General features: G+C 39.1%; 1 protein-coding gene across 3 annotated transcripts in view; it reads left to right on the top strand.

The window, feature by feature from the left end:
* Positions 1-17,608, top strand: part of SEC11A (SEC11 homolog A, signal peptidase complex subunit) — a 41,140-nt gene that overhangs the window by 15,468 nt on the left and 8,064 nt on the right. For 2 of the 3 annotated variants that reach the window (XM_026000581.2, XM_026000591.2), the window contains exons 2-3: positions 6,913-7,022; positions 12,529-12,678. In XM_026000581.2, coding sequence (XP_025856366.1) covers positions 6,913-7,022; positions 12,529-12,678 — 260 coding nt within the window. Of the gene's footprint in view, positions 1-5,785; positions 5,862-6,912; positions 7,023-12,528; positions 12,679-17,608 lie in introns of all 3 variants that reach the window. The other variant, XM_072737353.1, reaches the window with a different exon arrangement.

Raw genomic sequence — 17,608 nt, 5'->3', positions numbered from 1 at the left:
GATACAGGCAGAGGGAGAAGCAGGCTCCATGCAGGGAGCCTGACATGGGACTTGATCCCAGGTCTCCAGGATCACACCCCGGGCTGCAAGCGATGCTAAACCACTGCGCCACTGGGGCTGCCCAAGTGTTGTTTTCAAAGAGAAATCTGCTGTAATCTTTGTTTCTCTTTACATAATGTCTTTTTTTTTTTTTTAATCTGACTGGTTTTACAGTTTTCTCTGTATCATTGATTTTAAGCAGTTTGATAATTATGTTGAATTTTGTTGTAGTTTTCTTCAAGTTTCTTTTGTTTGGGATTTGCTCTGGTTCTTGGATATATGAGCTTATAGTCTCAATCAAATTTGAAAAAAAAATTAGCCATTATTTCTTAGTTTTTTCCTGTCTTCCCTTCCTCCTGATCAATCCAATTACATATATGTTAGATTACTTGACATTCCTCTTCTGCAATTTTCTGGAAGATTTGGCATAGAATTGTTATGATTCTGTTTTATTAAATGCTTGGTAAAATTCACCAGTGAATGCCCTTTTAGATTGGAGTTTTTCCTTGTTGGAAGGCTTTTATATTTGTATTTTTTACTTTTAAAAGATTTTACTTATTTATTTGAGAGCAAGAGCGTGTGTGCATGTGCACTTTTTAAAAAGTTTTATTTGGGGGATCCCTGGGTGGCGCAGCGGTTTGGCGCCTGTCTTTGGCCCAGGGCGCGATCCTGGAGACCCGGGATCGAATCCCACGTCAGGCTCCTGGTGCATGGAGCCTGCTTCTCCCTCTGCCTGTGTCTCTGCCTCTCTCTCTCTCTGTGACTATCATAAATAAATAAAAATTAAAAAAAAAAAAAGTTTTATTTGGGATCCCTGGGTGGCTCAGCGGTTTAAGCACCTGCCTTTGGCCCAGGGTGCAATCCTGGAATCCTGGGGTCAAGTCCGACATCGGGCTCCCGACATGGAGCCTGCTTCTCCTTCCTCCTGTATCTCTGCCTCTCTCTCTCTCTCTCTCTCTCTTTCTCTCTCTATGTCTATCATAAACAAACAAACAAGTAAATAAATAAATCTTTAAAAAAATAAAAAGTTTTATTTACTTAAGTAATCTTTATACCCCACATGGAACTTGAACTCAATGACCCCAAAGATCAAGAAGTGCTCACTCTTGCAACTGAGTCAGGCAGGTGCCCGTGTGTCAGATTTTTAAAAGATTTAACAGATTTTTTAAAATGAAACTTGTCTTAATATTGTTAGACTATTAAGGATTTTTTGTTTTGTTATTATCATTTAAGATCACTGGGACTGTCAGTGACTTTATGGGGCCATAATTACAGCAGATATTCTGAACATGCTTCAATTTTTCCAACACTATCTGTTTTATTTCCAGCTGCTGTGAGGGTATCCATCTCTAATACCCCAGCTTCTAATTGCTTCATCTTTTGTGAATTAAGAGCAGGAGAGTTGTGGTCATAGATTGATAAGCCTCTTAGTTTGAGGTCTTAAGAGGAGTTGAAAATTTAGGCCAAATGCAATTTTTAGCTCTGAGACACATTTTTGCTTCAATGATTACTTGTGTATTTTCTTGAGATTGCTGGAAATATGATTTCTGTGAAAATACCCTAAGTGTTGAATTTCAAATATCTCTTGCAAGAATGGGAAATATGATGGTGTATTTGATAACTATAATAGATAAATGCATGGTGCATAACTTCCAGATTATGGCTGTTAAATTTATCAGCTTTTATATTGCTGAATTTTATGTCCTGTTTTTTTTTTTTTAACTCTTGTTATATATTACTTACAGTGTTATATATTACTTAATTGTCATGTGGATTATTCTAGTCACAGAATTTGTAGGGGCGGGTTCTACTTCCTAAAACTGCAAAAGTAAAATAGCACACACAAATCCCCATACCATACCTTTGAAGAGGTTTTGTTTTGTTTTGTTTTTTAAGATTTTATTTGAGAGAGTACATGAGCAGGGGACGGGCAGAGGCAGAGGGAGAAACACACTTCCCACTGAGCAGGGAGCCTGACAAGGGGCTCGATCCCAGGACCCAAAGATGATGACCTGAGCCAAAAGCAGACGCTCAACTGACTGAGCCACCCAGGCACCCTGCTTTATTGGCTTTAATAACATTCTTTTCTAGTTTCACCTTGAGCATTGAAGAGCATATTGTTCTAGTCACTTCTTAGAAAAAATAATAGGGCTATTCACTTCTGTATTTGTTATTCTACATATGTCACAATGTCTTAATAGTATGGCTGTTGCCAAACGATATGAGGTTGGGTAGCTGCCACCTTATTTCTGCTAATATCAGAAAGAGCCCTTTTTGTGATCATGTATATTCATAGGTATTCAGATGTAGTGGTAAAGAAAGCCAATGTGGGTTTTTTGTTGTTGTTATTGTTGTTGTCTTTTGAGTAAACACTACTGGTAGGAAAAAGAGCAGAGAAAAGAAAGGGAGAAGAATATAACATTTCTCAGACTTTTGCTCAGAGAGAATATTTGTTTCACCAAATAGTGTCCTTCTGTCTAGGTTTTGGCTCACAGACTGATTTAGGATTATGCAAGTAGGTGCCTTTTAAGGAACATACCAGTTATACACAGTGAGGGACTTTCAACCTCTTTCTCACTAGTAAGAATGATGAGGGTGATTTGGGTGATTAAGATAAATTTTACAATAATGACTTTGTAGTGAAAGGTAGTATTCCAGGTCTGAGGAAAAAGAGAAGGCTAATTATGGGTAGAATAGTGATCTTCTTGCAGGGACCTAACAAGTTGTAATTTTTGTCTTTCGTTTTTCTTTTAAAGAGTAGTTATTAGATATCCCACATCTGTTAGACAGTGCTACATCGATGCCCTTCTGAAAATGGGAATATTTTCATCAACAAAACAGAGTTGAACTGATTAACATGGGGCTAGTTTTAGATTTTATTTATTTTGGTGTGATCTTTTAAAGTTTTCCTGCAGAAATATTAACATGGTTGGTTATGGGATATTGCCATAGACCCTGCTAAGGATGTTATATAAATATGTAGTACTAAATAAATAAATAAATAAATAAGTAGTATATCCAAGGTTACCTTTTCAAAATCTGGCTACTTTTGAAATATGAAACTTATGTGACCCCCAGGTAGGGGATCGTGGAGCTGTATTTTATATTTGGTGGTGTATGTGGAACCTCACAACCCTTCCCTCAGAGATTCGGGATTGGGGTGCAGATTCTACTGTTGTAACCAGTACGTAAGTGATTTTTCAGCATTGAAAGTTTGGAAAGTAGAGCCTGTAGCCGAATTCCTGACTGCTTATCCACTGGTTGACCAGAATTACTTCTTAGAAATTAGTTTTCCTACTTCTGGCCTCTCCCACTACACTTCCTCAGTTCCTTTTTCTGAGGAAGAGGACCATTTTTTTTTTTTTTTAATTTTTAAGAAAGCTACCATCTTGAAGAGGTAGAGTTTAAGAGACCTGAGTTCTAGTTAGTAGTTACTGTTCTGCATGCCAGTAGCTGTGCAGCTGTGAGCGCATCACTTAGCCTCTCTGTGCCTCTGTTTCCTCACCTGTAAACGGAAGGAAGGGTCCCCAGATGGGAACGTCAAACTACGTGTCAGATTATACCTGTATGCTCATAATATTCCATTACTCAAAGAGTAGCAAATACTTGTGTCTGTTAGAAAATATTCATATTTCCATCCTTTGAGGATGACATTAATTATATTGATAGAGTATGTCATACTTCATTGGAGGCCAAAAAATAATGTTCTAGCTATTAACATGGACTTAAGAAAATAAACCTAATCAACTTACTTTTGAATAGATGATATTTAGTAAAAACTTAAAAAACGTGAAGTGTATATACTGGAAAGTATTTTCATCCTGCCTAACTTCCAGTTCCTCTTCCAGAGGCAGCCACTGTCCCCAGTTTCTTGTGTATCCTTCCAGAGCTAAAAGTCTTAACCGTAATAGGTAGTTAATAGGTAATGTTCCAAATTTATAAAAATTGGAGGAACAATTAGTTTTTAGAAGCATGAGGGTAAATAGCACAAGAAATAGCTAAAAGAGACAAAAATGATTGAAGTGGCCTACCATGACCAGGATAATTGCTTGTTTTTAAATTATATATATATGTGTGTATTTTGAGATTTTTGTATATACATTCATGAGAGACAGAGGCAGAGACATAGGCAGGGAGAAGCAGACTTCTCTCAGGGAGCCTGATGTGGGACTCAATCCCAGGACCCTGGTATCACAACCTGGGACAAAGGAAGATGCTCAACCACTGAGTCACTTAGGTGCCCCATTACCCAGGTGCCCCATTAAATTGTATTTCGATAGAAATGAAAATTAATTTTAAAGGCAGAAAATATAGATAAAATGACACAAAATTGGCTAGTATTATAGCTCTAGATGTAATCACTTACATATTTAGTTTATGTATACCTTTGTTTCAAGAAAAATCAAAAGACCTTGGGGTGCCTTAGTGACTCAGTCAGTTAAGTATCTGCCTTCGGCCCGTGTTGTGATCCCAGGGTCCTGGGATCAAGTTCCTCATTAGGCTCCTCATTAGGCTCCCAGCTTAGCAGGGAGCCTGCTTCTCCCTCTCCCACTCCCCTTGCTTCCCTGCTTGTACTCCTCTCTCTCTTTCTCTCTTTCTCTCTCTCTCTCAAATAAATAAATAAATAAATAAATAAATAAATAAATAAATAAAATAAAATCTTTTTTTTTTATTTTTTAAATTGAAAGACCTAACCTCCCCCCCCCCCCACCTCAAAAGGAGCAGTTATGTGAGGTGTTGGATGTCTCTCTCTCTCTCTCTCTCTCTCTCTCTCTCTTTTTTTTTTTTTTTGGTGTTGGATGTCTTAATGAATTCTGTGGGGGAACCCTTTTACAGGGTATACATATATTAAATCCTCATGACATACATTTTTTTTTTTTTTTTTTAAGATCCACTTACTTATTTGAGACAGAGAGAGGGGCTAGGGAAGGGGCAAAGGGAAAGGAAGAGAAGCCTCAGCCCAGGGCAGAGGCTGGCTTGGAGCTCAGTCCCACAACCCTGAGATCGTGACGTGAGCCAAAATCAAGAGGCAGATGCTTAACCAACTGAGCCATCCAGATGCCGCCTCATGTTGTACACTTTAAATATCTTACACTTTGGGGGCACCCGGCTGGTTTAGTTGGTAGAGCATGTGACTCTTGATCAGAGGATTTTGAATTCAGGCTGCACATTGGGCATGGATCCTACTTAAAAATATATATTACTTTTTTTTCCTAAAAATTTTATTTATTTATTTGAGAGCTAGAGAGTAAGAGAGAGCACAAGCCATGGGGAGGGGCAGAGGGAGAGGGAGAAGCAGACTTTCCGCTAAGTAGGGAGCCCAACACAGGGCTCGATTCCAGGACCCTGGGACCATGACCTGAGCTGAAGGCAGACGTTTAACCAACTGAGCCACCTAGGTGCCTCAAAAATCTGACATTTTTGTCAGTTATACCTCAGTAAAGCTGAAAGAAAATTGAAAGAATAGTACATAAACACTTGTAAGCTACCATATAGATGTTAACATTTTGCCATACTCTGTGTGTACTTATGTGTACATAGAATTTTTTTTTTCTGAATCATTTGAAATGGGTTGCAGATAAGACAGTTTACCCCTAACTACTATTGGCTAACTACTAGTCATGTGCAATATCCTGCATAACCATAATACTATTATCACACCTAAGAAAATTAACACTAATTTCCTAGTATCATTTCATATTTGAGTTTCCCCAATTGACCCCAAAACATCTTTTTTTTTTTTAAGTAATCTCTACACCCAGTGTGGGGCTTGAACTCTAAACCCTGAGATCAAGAGTCGCATGCTCTACTGACTAAGCCAGGCAGGTACCCCTTAAAATGTCTTTTGTAATTGGGATTTTTTTTCTTATATGTATTTTGTTCTTTTGAGCCAAGATCCAGTTAATTATGCATTACATTTGGTTATGTCTATCTAGTCCTTTTTGATCTAGAATAGTCTTCCACCTTTATTTTCATGACATTGAAATTTTGAAGACTAGAACAGTTGCCTTGCAGAGTGTCCATATGCATGCATATTTTTTAAAATAACAAAAATGAGTCAGTCATCCTCTTATCCAGCCTTGTCCAGCACAATTAGTTCACATTATTTCCCTCATTTGAAATGCCTTTCTGGTATCGTATCTGCTTATTGAAGTAGAATTCTACAATTTGTTGAGTAGTGGAAATTCAGTAAGACAGAAAAGGCTGGTCTTCAAGTCCTAATTATGTGACTGACAAGCTGTATGACTTTGGCAAGATTATTTCCTCTGTCTGAGAGTTAAATTCCATCAAATAGCCCATCATTATTAGATATTGTAGGAAAGTAAGTCTGGGAGGAGTATAGGAGCAGTGATTTGTATCAGGAATGTGATTGAACTTCAGGTGAATTTTGGTGAAGCGTAAATGAAATAACAACTACAAAAAGTTTTGAACATAAGCTATTATGTAAGGGTAACACACTGAGTGACCAAACAGGAGGAAGATGTTTGGGGGATGGGAGGCTATGCTGGAATACTGCTAGTGTAATTATTATAGTTTTAAGGAATGTTTCAGAACTTCAGCTGGCCTAATAGTACTACTTGAAACTCTTTTGGGGGAAATTTTTTTTTTAAAGATTTTATTTATTTATTCATTCATGAAAGACACACAGAGAGAGGCAGAGACACAGGCAGAGGGAGAAGCAGGCTCCAGGCTGGGAGCCCTATATGGGACTCGATCCCAGGTCTCCAGGATCTCGCCCTGGGTCAAAGGCAGGCACTAAACTGCTGAGCCATGCAGGGATCCCTTGGGGGAAATTTTTTAAATGATACTACTCTCAGTTGCTTTCTGGAGTGGGGATAATTATGGATCTCGTTTCTTCTCTTGTTCTTACAGCTGTATTATCAAGTCCTAAATTTTGGAATGATTGTCTCCTCGGCACTAATGATCTGGAAGGGGCTGATGGTCATAACTGGAAGTGAAAGTCCAATTGTAGTGGTGCTCAGGTAACAATTTTTCTTTTCAAGGCATAGAATTGCATGGTATTACTTAAGAAAAAAACTGAGAAATTAAATAACTATTGTATTATTCCTCTAGAAACTATGGTTTCCCAGAAAAGGGCCTGAAAGAAAATTAGTTACTATTCTTCAACTGTGAGAAAATGTGCAGCCTCATTAGGCACTTAGAATTCAGACCCCCAAGGGCTCATGACTTCTCTATAAAACGTTTACAATGTGAGTTTTATTTTTGGCACATCTCTTAAGAAAAGTGTTTCAATGTGTACTGTATTTTCCTGAAATTCTTATGTCTTCTTCCTTTTCATACATCAGGGCTGCTCTTTAGTTGTCAGTTTGCTGGATTAGGTATCCTCTCCACGAATTAACAGTTTTTCTGCAGCATGTTCTCAGTGTCAGTACAGAAGCATCACTAATTATTTCCATGTTTCCTGCTGACCTTTAAATATCACTTCTAAACAGACTTCAGAAATTTTGAAGATATTAGCTGCCTCTTAAAGTGGCAGTACTGAATCTTTTCCCACTGTGCTTCCTTCTCTGTCCTTGAATTCATACTCTAGTGATTTTAAAATCCTAAACTAGTAACTAACTCCATTTTGGAGAATTATCACTTCCTTGTTTAAGTGAATCGTTATAGTTCTGTCTTATTTGGGACTTAATTATGTAAGCTATTTCAAGTCTTTTCAAGAGATAATGGTATATAAATATAAAAGAAATCATTAACATTATCTAGAGTCTATTAAGTACTATTACTTAAATAGTACATTACTCTTAAGATCAATTTGATTCTAGGATGCCTGGGTGGCTCAGTGGTTGAGCATCTGCCTTCGGCTCAGGGTGTGATCCTAGGATCTGGGATTGAGTCCTGCACCAGGCTCCCTGTGGGGAGCCTGCTTCTCCCTCTGTCTATGTCTCTGCCTCTCTCTCACTCTGTCTCTCTCATGAATAAATAAATAAATCTTAAAAAAAAAATCAATTTGATTCCTTCATTGTCATATTTGGATATACAGGCTTTAGCAACAAGTGGTTCCAAGACCCACTGTTTTGCTCTTACCTTATTCCTACTCTTACTCATACCTTTGTTCTATGTTTATTAATGAACACATCCAGCTCTAATTTTGGAGATCCAAAGGCACGTATGTATTTTATTAGCTGGGAAAGCATTTAATGTACTACTCTGGGAGTACAGAGACAGGGCCCCAAGTTCCCAGACAGTTTTAAATTCAGTGGAGAGCTTCAGTTTCAAACACTGACAGAAGGAGAAGCCACACTAATTGGCCTTGTGGGAATAGGGTATAGTGAGAGAGCCCAGGGAGGCTTCTTTTAGAGATTCTTCTGGGATAATTTCATATTGAGCTTCCTTCAGTGGAGATGCTTAAGGACAATCTAATGACCTTTAAATTGGGGATGTTGGCGTGAAGAGGGGATTCCACTGAGGACCAGCTCAACACAGTGGTGGTCCTGGAAACAGTTCATTTCTGCTACAGCTGGAAATTTGATAGTATCAGTTGGGGCTTAAAAGTGGTGTTTGGACAAATTATTTCGCAGGAAGGTTTATTTATATACTAGGCTTTTCTGATTACCAATGTGAAATAAAGAAAGGAAATTAAAAGAGACCAGGTCCTATTGGAACAAAATCTGGTCAAGACTAGAAGAAGCAGTCATTAGAGAAAAGTAATGTACGTGGTTCGGTGGCCAAGAAAAACCATGTATTATAATAATTATCTGGCACCAAATATGCCTCAGAGGATTCAAGGTAACTGAGAATCCACTTTTAGGACTGGGTGAGGTCACTGGGGATAAAGACAAATAACTTTTTAAAATAAAAATACTTACTTTAGGGCACCTGGGTGACTTAGTCGATTAAGTGTCTGACTTCAGTTCAGGTCATGATTCTGGAGTCCTGGGATCGAGCCCCAAGTCAGACTCCCTACTCAGCAGAGAGCCTGCTTCTCCCTCTCCCTAGGCGCCTCCACCATGCTCTCTGTATCTCAAATGAATAAATAAAATCTTTTTTAAAAATTATTTTTTAAATTCCAATATTTAACACACAGTGTTATGTTAGTTTCAGGTGAAGATAAATACTTTCTTATTATTTTTTTAATTAGAGTTTCAGGGAACGATCAAAACTTTTTTTTCCCATTTATAGATAGAGCTGAAGTCAGTTTAAAAATATTTAAGTGGTTTATATTTAACTTTTTTTTTTTTAAGATTTTATTTATTTATTCATGAGAGGCAGAGAGAGAGAGAGAGAGAGAGAGGGAGAGAGAGAGAGAGGCAGAGACACAGGCAGAAGCAGGCTCCACACAGGGAGCCTGATGTGGGACTCGATCCCGGGACTCTAGGATCATGCCTTGGGCCGAAGGCAGGCGCTAAACCACTGAGCCACCCAGGGATCCTCTATATTAAACTTCTTATAAAATTTACAATTGATGTATTAAATTTAAAAGTATACTTTAATCAGGTAATGGTAAGAAGTTTACTAATAATATATTTAATGTTTAAAAGGTTTCCCCTAGTTTATTTCTTCAATGGTCCTCTCACTGCACACTGTTTTTAAGATTTATTCATTTATTTGAGAGAGAGAGCGCATATGCAGGGTGGGGGCGGGGGGCAGAAGGAAAGAGAGAATCCTAAGCAGAAAGCTGAGTGTGGAGCCCAGTGCAGGGCTGGATCCCATGATTCTGAGATCTGGACCTGAGCTGAAATCAACAATCAGAAACTCAACCGACTAAGCCACTCAGGTGTCCCACTACACCTGTTTTTAATGCCACCTGTATCTGAATTTTTAAATCTTTTTATTTCTCATCCAACTTTCTTCCCTAAAATCTAGACTCTTGTTTTCACCCTGCACTGGACATCTCCATCTGAACATTGACCAGGCACTTGAAACTCCTTGTAATAAAAGTAAAGTCCATCTCCTTTTTCCACACACTTGTTCTTTTTCCTCTTATTTCTGTGACTATCACTGACATCTGCTCCATTGCCATTGTTAAAAACCCAGGTGTCAGGGCAGCCCCAGTGGGTTAGCGGTTTAGCGCCGCCTTCAGCCCAGGGCGTGATCCTGGGGACCCGGGATCAAGTCCCACGTCAGGTTCCCTGCATGGAGCCTGCTTCCCCCTCTGCCTGTGTCTCTACACCCCACCCCCGTGTCCCTAATAAATAAATAAAATCTTAAAAAAAAAAAAAAAAAGAAAGAAACCTAGGTGTCATCCTCCTCACCCCGTTATATCAGGTTGGCCATCAAATTTGTTATTTTTCCTCCTCTTTCTTAGACTCTTTTGTGTTGTCTTCCCTGCTGCTGTTCTGTTTCAGGCCCTCCTCATTTCCTGCCTGGGCTGTTGTAGTGACCTCTAAAAATATGCTTTTAGAATCAGCAAGAGTTTATATATTTTCATTATATGAAATGTTGAAAACACAGAAAGTCTACCCATAGTTCTGGGATATAATCACTATTAACATTTTAGTTTCTTTTTTCATGTATATTCTTTTTTCTTTTTTTTTTTTTAAGATTTATTTATTTATTTATGATAGACATAGAGAGAGAAAGAGAGAGAGAGAGAGAGAGAGAGAGAGAGAGAGGCAGAGACACAGGAGGAGGGAGAAGCAGGCTCCATGCCTGGAGCCTGACGTGGGACTCGATCCCGGGAATCCAGGATCGCGCCCTGGGCCAAAGGCAGGTGCCAAACCGCTGCGCCACCCAGGGATCTCCTTTTTTCATGTATATTCTTATGTAATTGAAGTAATTCTATATGTGCATCCTTTATGTGTCCCCTTATGATTCTCCTGTGTCCATATTTTTAATAACACTTTTAATGATTGCCAATAATTCATTTATAAGTATTGGCCTGAACACCTGGTCTGCCAGTCTACCTTTTAGCCTTTTCTAGTTACTCATTAATTCAATAAATATTTAAATGTGCTCTGCATATTCTATACCTTCTGAAATGATGACTTTTAAAAGTAAACGTGATTATGATACTCCCCGCTGAAAATTCTAGAGTGGCTCAGAGGCAGGTTAGCACAGTGAGAGTGGATTCTGTTGGACTCCCTGTTCAAATTTCACCTTTATCATTTTTTTTTTTTAATTTATAACTGTATACCTTTCTAAGCCTCAATTTCCTTGTTTGTAAAGTTAGGATAATAAGAGTATCTACATCATAGAGTTGCTCTGAAGATTGCTTAAAAAGAAACAACTTAGAATGGCACTTTGTATACAGTAAGTGCTTAATAAAAATGAGCCATTACACTGTAGCAGCTCAGCTTTTATCTGTTTTATTTTTTAAAAGATTTTATTTATTTATTAGAGAGAGGGAGAACATAAGTGGGATGGGAGGCACAGAGAGAAGCAGACTCCCCACTGAGCAGGGAGCCCAATGGAGTCTCAGTCCTGGGACTCTGATCCTACTGTCCCGGGATCGATTCCCACATCCAGTCCCACATCAGGCTCCCTGCATGGAGCCTGCTTCTTTCTCAGCCTCTGTCTCTGTGTCTCTCATGAATAAATAAATAAAATCTTAAAAAAAAAAAGAAAGGAAACTGGAGCTTGAGTTTTGAAAATTATACTTATGGGCTGCTTCTTTTTTTTTTTTTTTAATTTTTATTTATGTATTCATGAGAGAGGCCCACAGAGAGGCAGAGAGCTAGGCAGAAGGAGAAGCAGACTCCTTGCAGGGAGCCCCATGAGGGACTTGATCCTGGACTCCTGGATCATGCCCTGAGCCAAAGGCAGACACAACTGCTGAGCCACCCGGGCATCCCTAGGCTACTTCTAAATAGCAAGAAAAGGTTAAATTGCTGCAGATATCTTAGGACCTTGAAGAACTTGGTATAGTATAGGACAGGGGAGAGGTGAGAAGCCATTCTAGAAGTTTGTCCTCACTAATTACCACAGAATTGAAGCCTTTCCTTGTTTCTGAAATTCTTAAAAAATCTCTGCTATTATTCTTAGTTTTCTTTCTTGTTTCTCTTTTTAAAATAAATAAGTTGATAACAGAAGCATTATCTCGGTAGCTGACTGTTCTTTGACTTGATGGGCTGTTTTCCCTTCTTAATGGGTCAAAACCATAAGGTCATCTTAGTCTCTATAAATGGCAGAAGATGATCCACTTCTCATTTGAATATTTGAATGTATTTAGCATTTTCAGATGAGGTGAGAATAGGGCAGTGATTATAAAGTTCATTCTTTTATATTCCCTTTGTCACTTGAAATTTTAAAAGGTTAAGGAATTAGTAACATTGCCCTTTTCAAGACTGAAGCTCCTTTGAATAGTAATGCTTGAAACAAATCTAGTCAGTAAAGGCTAATAACTATAGTAACTTTTGTGTAACTTGTTAGTTTGTGGAAACCATATTTTGAGAACAACACACATGGATGCTGATATATTTGTTAAAGTATCAAATATACTCCAGGGGTGATATTTGTGATTGGTTAACTTTTGAAAATGAATTGAATCTTACACTTTTTGTTTTCTATGTATTCTTCTCTATCTCCTAGTGGCAGCATGGAGCCAGCATTTCATAGAGGAGATCTTCTCTTTTTAACAAATCGAGTTGAAGATCCCATCCGAGTGGGAGAAATTGTTGTTTTTAGGATAGAAGGAAGAGAGATTCCTATAGTTCACCGAGTCTTGAAGATTCATGAAAAGTATGTGCCAAACTGTATCTTCTCTGTTTTAAGATATTTTCATATTTTATGTTTGCAGTATTTAATTTGATAACCTGAAGAAGCTAAGAAGAGTGGGAAATGCCTCGGCCCTTCTTCCAATCCATTTTTATGAATGTCTGAAGGCTTGGTGAACATTTAGAAAACTAGTTATTTATTAATTAATTTATTTATTTTCTAGAAGTTTTTCTTGGTTTTCTTTTTACTTCCCAACCAGATCCCCCTGTGTATCACCCCCCCCCCCAAAAAATGACATAAAGGTTGATCCCAAATAGAATCTTCCAATGTAATTGATGAGGTAGCCCTCCCTAATCTTTCCAAAACAAAACAAAACCTTTATGGCAATCTAACAGCCATGTCAAATAAGAATAAATTTACCAACTTTTTTAAATTCCAAAGAAAATGTCTTTTTTTTTTTTTTTTTGAGATTTTATTTTTAAGTAATCTCTATACCCAACATGGGGCTCAAACTCACATCTCCAAGATCAAGGGTCACCAGTTGAGCCAGCCAGGTGCCCCTAAATTCCAAAGAAAATTTCTAAAATTAAGTTACTCTTTTAAACGTATACTCTTGCATTTTAGAATTAGAAAGGACATATGTAAAACCTTTAGTATCACCTGGACATGGATGTAGGCCATAACAATGAGCAAAAATTTTCACCTCTCTGGGTCTGTTTCCTTACCTGTAATATTAAGAGGTTTAGGAAGATGAATTACAAGATCTGTGAGTTCTGAGCCTATGCTTCCCTGTCCATCTCCACATTCCTCACCCCCTCCCTTCCAAATCCAGAGTATTCTAGTTATAGAAAACATTCAGGAGGGAAGGAAAGAAAGAAATGAAGGAAAAGATAGGTGTCCTGGAGGACACACAGAGGGGAATAAAAATAATGAGACAGTGATTTAGGTTCTTGAGAATGAGAGAGACTTAAATAAATATTATGTTATTCTTGCCCTACCCTCTAGAGTAATTTATTTTCTCCACTTAAACAAGAGGGGACTGCCAGCTGTTGCTTTTTGAAAATCTGCATAACCACTTTAGTTTAAAAGAGTTCTTTCTTCTTTGGTGAAATAAAGATCAGACTGCTCTTTTTTTTTTTTTTTTTTTCAAACTTCAGTATATATTTTGAAAGATTATAAATTTTTTTATAGATTTTTGGAATTTTCCTTTCTTACTTCTAGTCCTTGTGGTTTAAAGATTATAATTTTAAAATGGCATTCTACCATTGACTAGGAGGGAATAACTAAACTCTTTTTAGAAATTTAGTTTAGAATTGTGTAGGTTTATCCAGTACAGGTTCTCAAAGTGGATTTGCGTTATATTCTTAGCACTGCCTGTTGTTAGCAAAGCAGAGCCAACTTTTCCCTGAACTTATCAGAGAAAATCAAATGACACTCAGACCCTGCTTTGGGTTAGAGCAGAAGCATTTTTATATGCAATCCTTTGGAATTGAATGAGTTTTTTATTTTATTTTATTTATTTTTTTTTTTTTTTAAATTTTTTTTTTTAATTTTTTATTTATTTATGATAGTCACAGAGAGAGAGAGAGAGGCAGAGACACAGGCGGAGGGAGAAGCAGGCTCCATGCACCGGGAGCCCGACGTGGGATTCGATCCCGGGTCTCCAGGATCGCGCCCTGGGCCAAAGGCAGGCGCCAAACCGCTGCGCCACCCAGGGATCCCGAGTTTTTTATTTTAAACAGTTTGATCTTGTTCTAGGGCAGGCTCACTGACAGATACTATAAAATAAAAAATAACAGAATACTGAATATTGTAAGATGTACAGTCCTACTAATCCCGGGTTTTTGGTGATTCATTTTAGACTCCTGAGATGTGGGGATCCCTGGGTGGCGCAGCGGTTTGGCGCCTGCCTTTGGCCCAGGGCGCGATCCTGGAGACCCAGGATCGAATCCCACGTCAGGCTCCCGGTGCATGGAGCCTGCTTCTCCCTCTGCCTGTGTCTCTGCCTCTCTCTCTCTCTGTGACTATCATAAATAAATAAAAATTAAAAAAAAATTTATAGACTCCTGAGATGTGTTCAACTTGAAGACCTGTTTATTTTATTTTATTTTTTAAAGATTTTATTTATTTATTCATGAGAAACACAGAGTGGCAGAGATGTAGGCAGAGGGAGAAGCAGGCTCCCTGTGGGGAGCCCGATGTGGGACTCGATCCCAGGATCCCAGACCTGAGCCAAAGGCAAGTGCTCAACCACTGAGCCACCCAGGTGCCCAAAGACCTGTTTAGATAACAGATCCAATTAATATTGTGAAGCTTCCAATTTCCTTTTTTCTTTTGGGGAGACTAAAATAACTGTGATAATCATTTGATCTCATAGTGCTAACAATGTTCTTAAATATGGGACTAAATGACAGCCAGAATGGATGAAATGTTTATAATAAATGTGCCCTGAACGTTTTCAAGCTGAATTTTACACTGTTATTCATCTGAATGTTGTTTTAGGAAATAAAATCCTGAACTTTATGGGCAGCCCGGGTGGCTCAGCGTTTAGCGCCGCCTTCAGCCCAGGGTGTGATCCTGGAGACCCAGGATCGAGTCCCACATCAGGCTCCCTACATCGAGCCTGCTTCTCCCTCTGCCTGTGTCTCTGCCTCTCTCTCTTTCTGTATCTCTCTCATGAATAAATAAATAAAATCTTAAAAAAAAAATTCTGAACTTTAGGAAGAATAGAGGTAGGATTCATTCAGCCGACCTCTCTCTTTGGTCTCATTCCTCCTTTTTCTCTCCACCTGCTGCTTACGTACCATGCCTTCTTTTTTCATATATTGACTCTCCATCTTGTGAACATTCTTATTATATAGCATAGAATAAGATACTGTATAAAATTGGGAAATAACAGCAAATAAAACCATATGCAACCTTAACACCCAGAGAGAATGTTAAATTTTGGGTAATTCTCTCTGTTTCATAAATAGACATTTTCTTTCCTGTACAACACTGGGATCTACTCAATAGAATTTTGGTAACATGTTTATCTCATGAACATATGGTAGAAGGTACCTGGTATTGCCACATATGCAAAGAATCCCTGAACTAAAAGATCAGCTTGCCAAGCACTGCTTAAAAATATATTGATAATAGGCCCATGAATCTGAATCTGTTCTTTCTGCCTAGTATGGTCATGACCTCTTCCTACCTGTTCTCTAGAGGACACTAACGCCACACACTGAGCTGTCTGACCAGGCAGTGGGAAAGCAGACGTAATCCAAGATGTAGCTCTAGTGCACTGCTGAGCTCAGGCAAAATGCTCTTGTAAGGGACATTAAGAAACTTCCAGTATTTGTAATAGGTCGTTTGGAGGAGTAAATAGTACATGGGGAAAACGTGATCAGTGGTGTTTTCAAAAGACTCAACCTTCTCCCGCATTTATTGAAGTTACTGTGTTTTTTAAGTGAGTAAAAAATGGGGAATTCTTGCTCCTGGCTCATACAATAGGGCTGTGAGACACGTCCGCAGGCAGGTTTACCCATGCTCTGGCAGGTGGCGAAACATCTTCTTTGTGTCCTCTCCCCCCACCTACTCTCATTTTCCATTTTCTTCCAACAAAAATGAGTCAGGAAAGAACTAGCATATAGCGTTGTCTGTGTTTTCATTTGAGAGACATCATTTTGAATATTATCAGTTGACTTGATTCTCTTGGGTAGTTCTTCACATTAGCCTGCTAGTCATCTGCTCTTCATGCTTACGTTTTTCCCCACATATACATTTTTTAAAATTTTATTTATTTAGGGGGGATCCCTGGGTGGCACAGCGGTTTGGCGCCTGCCTTTGGCCCAGGGCGCGATCCTGGGGACCCGGGATCAAATCCCACGTCGGGCTCCCGGTGCATGGAGCCTGCTTCTCCCTCTGCCTATGTCTCTGCCTCTCTCTCTCACTGTGTGCCTATCATAAATAAAGAAGAATTTTTAAAAAATTTATTTATTTATTCATGAGAGACACAGAGAGAGGCAGAGACATAGGCTGAGGGAGAAGCAGGCTCCCTGCGGGAAGCCCGATGTGGGACTCAATCCTAGGACCCTGGGATCATGACCTGAGCCAAAGGCAGACTCTCCACCACTGAGCCACTCAGGTGCCCCCACACACACACTCATATAAATTTGTACTTTGTCTTATTTTATAGCCTACTCTGATACACATTTTCCAAGTTGAGCTTAGTATATAAGGTATTATAGTTTGATGCTGATGAATAGTGGCACGTGGTTAATTGTTTGGAAGGAGAAATTTTGCCATTGGGATGACTTAATCCTTAGCTTTGCTTTTTCTGTGCAGAGAGATAGATTGTTTTGCGCCCACTTGGCTTTTTAGGGTCTTACTTTTTCTTATATAGAAAGTGATTAATTCTTCCCGCCTAATATCACAGTATTATGATGGTTGAATTAAGCTGCAAGCACGTCGAGCTCCTTGGAGATTGATCATATTAAATATTTGGTCCATATGGCAGCCAGGGAAGGCCCTGTGTAAGTGTGTCACCAGTTAGCCTTTGGGGCCTCTGGAGTGGGGAGTGCTGGGATGGATCTGGACAATGGGTTGAGCAGGAGCCACTGCCACCATTGCCTCTCGGTGGATAGAGACCTACCTGCACTTTCTACCAGAGCTCTAGCAGTCTCTCCCAGTACCATCCCAGGGCAGGGAATTCGGGTATGCTGGTGTGTTTTGTCAGCAAATGGAGTCTTTGAGGAGAGTCCCAGTCTCCTGTAGTGTCCCTGTCCTGTCCTGGGGAACGTTTCTGTTCCCCTATTTCCCTTTCCTCAAATTTGATGTTACTTTTCTGGGCTTGCTGTTGTTTTCATGGCTGAGTAGACTCTCCGTGCCTGTGCTCCTGACTTGCACTCTTGCAGCTGGCTCCCCTTGGCACCTGCCCTCTTTCACTCCAGAACTTTTCAGACACTTCCTC

This window comes from Vulpes vulpes, chromosome 14, assembly GCF_048418805.1.
Source record: "Vulpes vulpes isolate BD-2025 chromosome 14, VulVul3, whole genome shotgun sequence".
Taxonomy (NCBI): Eukaryota; Metazoa; Chordata; class Mammalia; order Carnivora; family Canidae; genus Vulpes; species Vulpes vulpes.
This window is presented reverse-complemented; position numbering and strand designations above follow the sequence as displayed.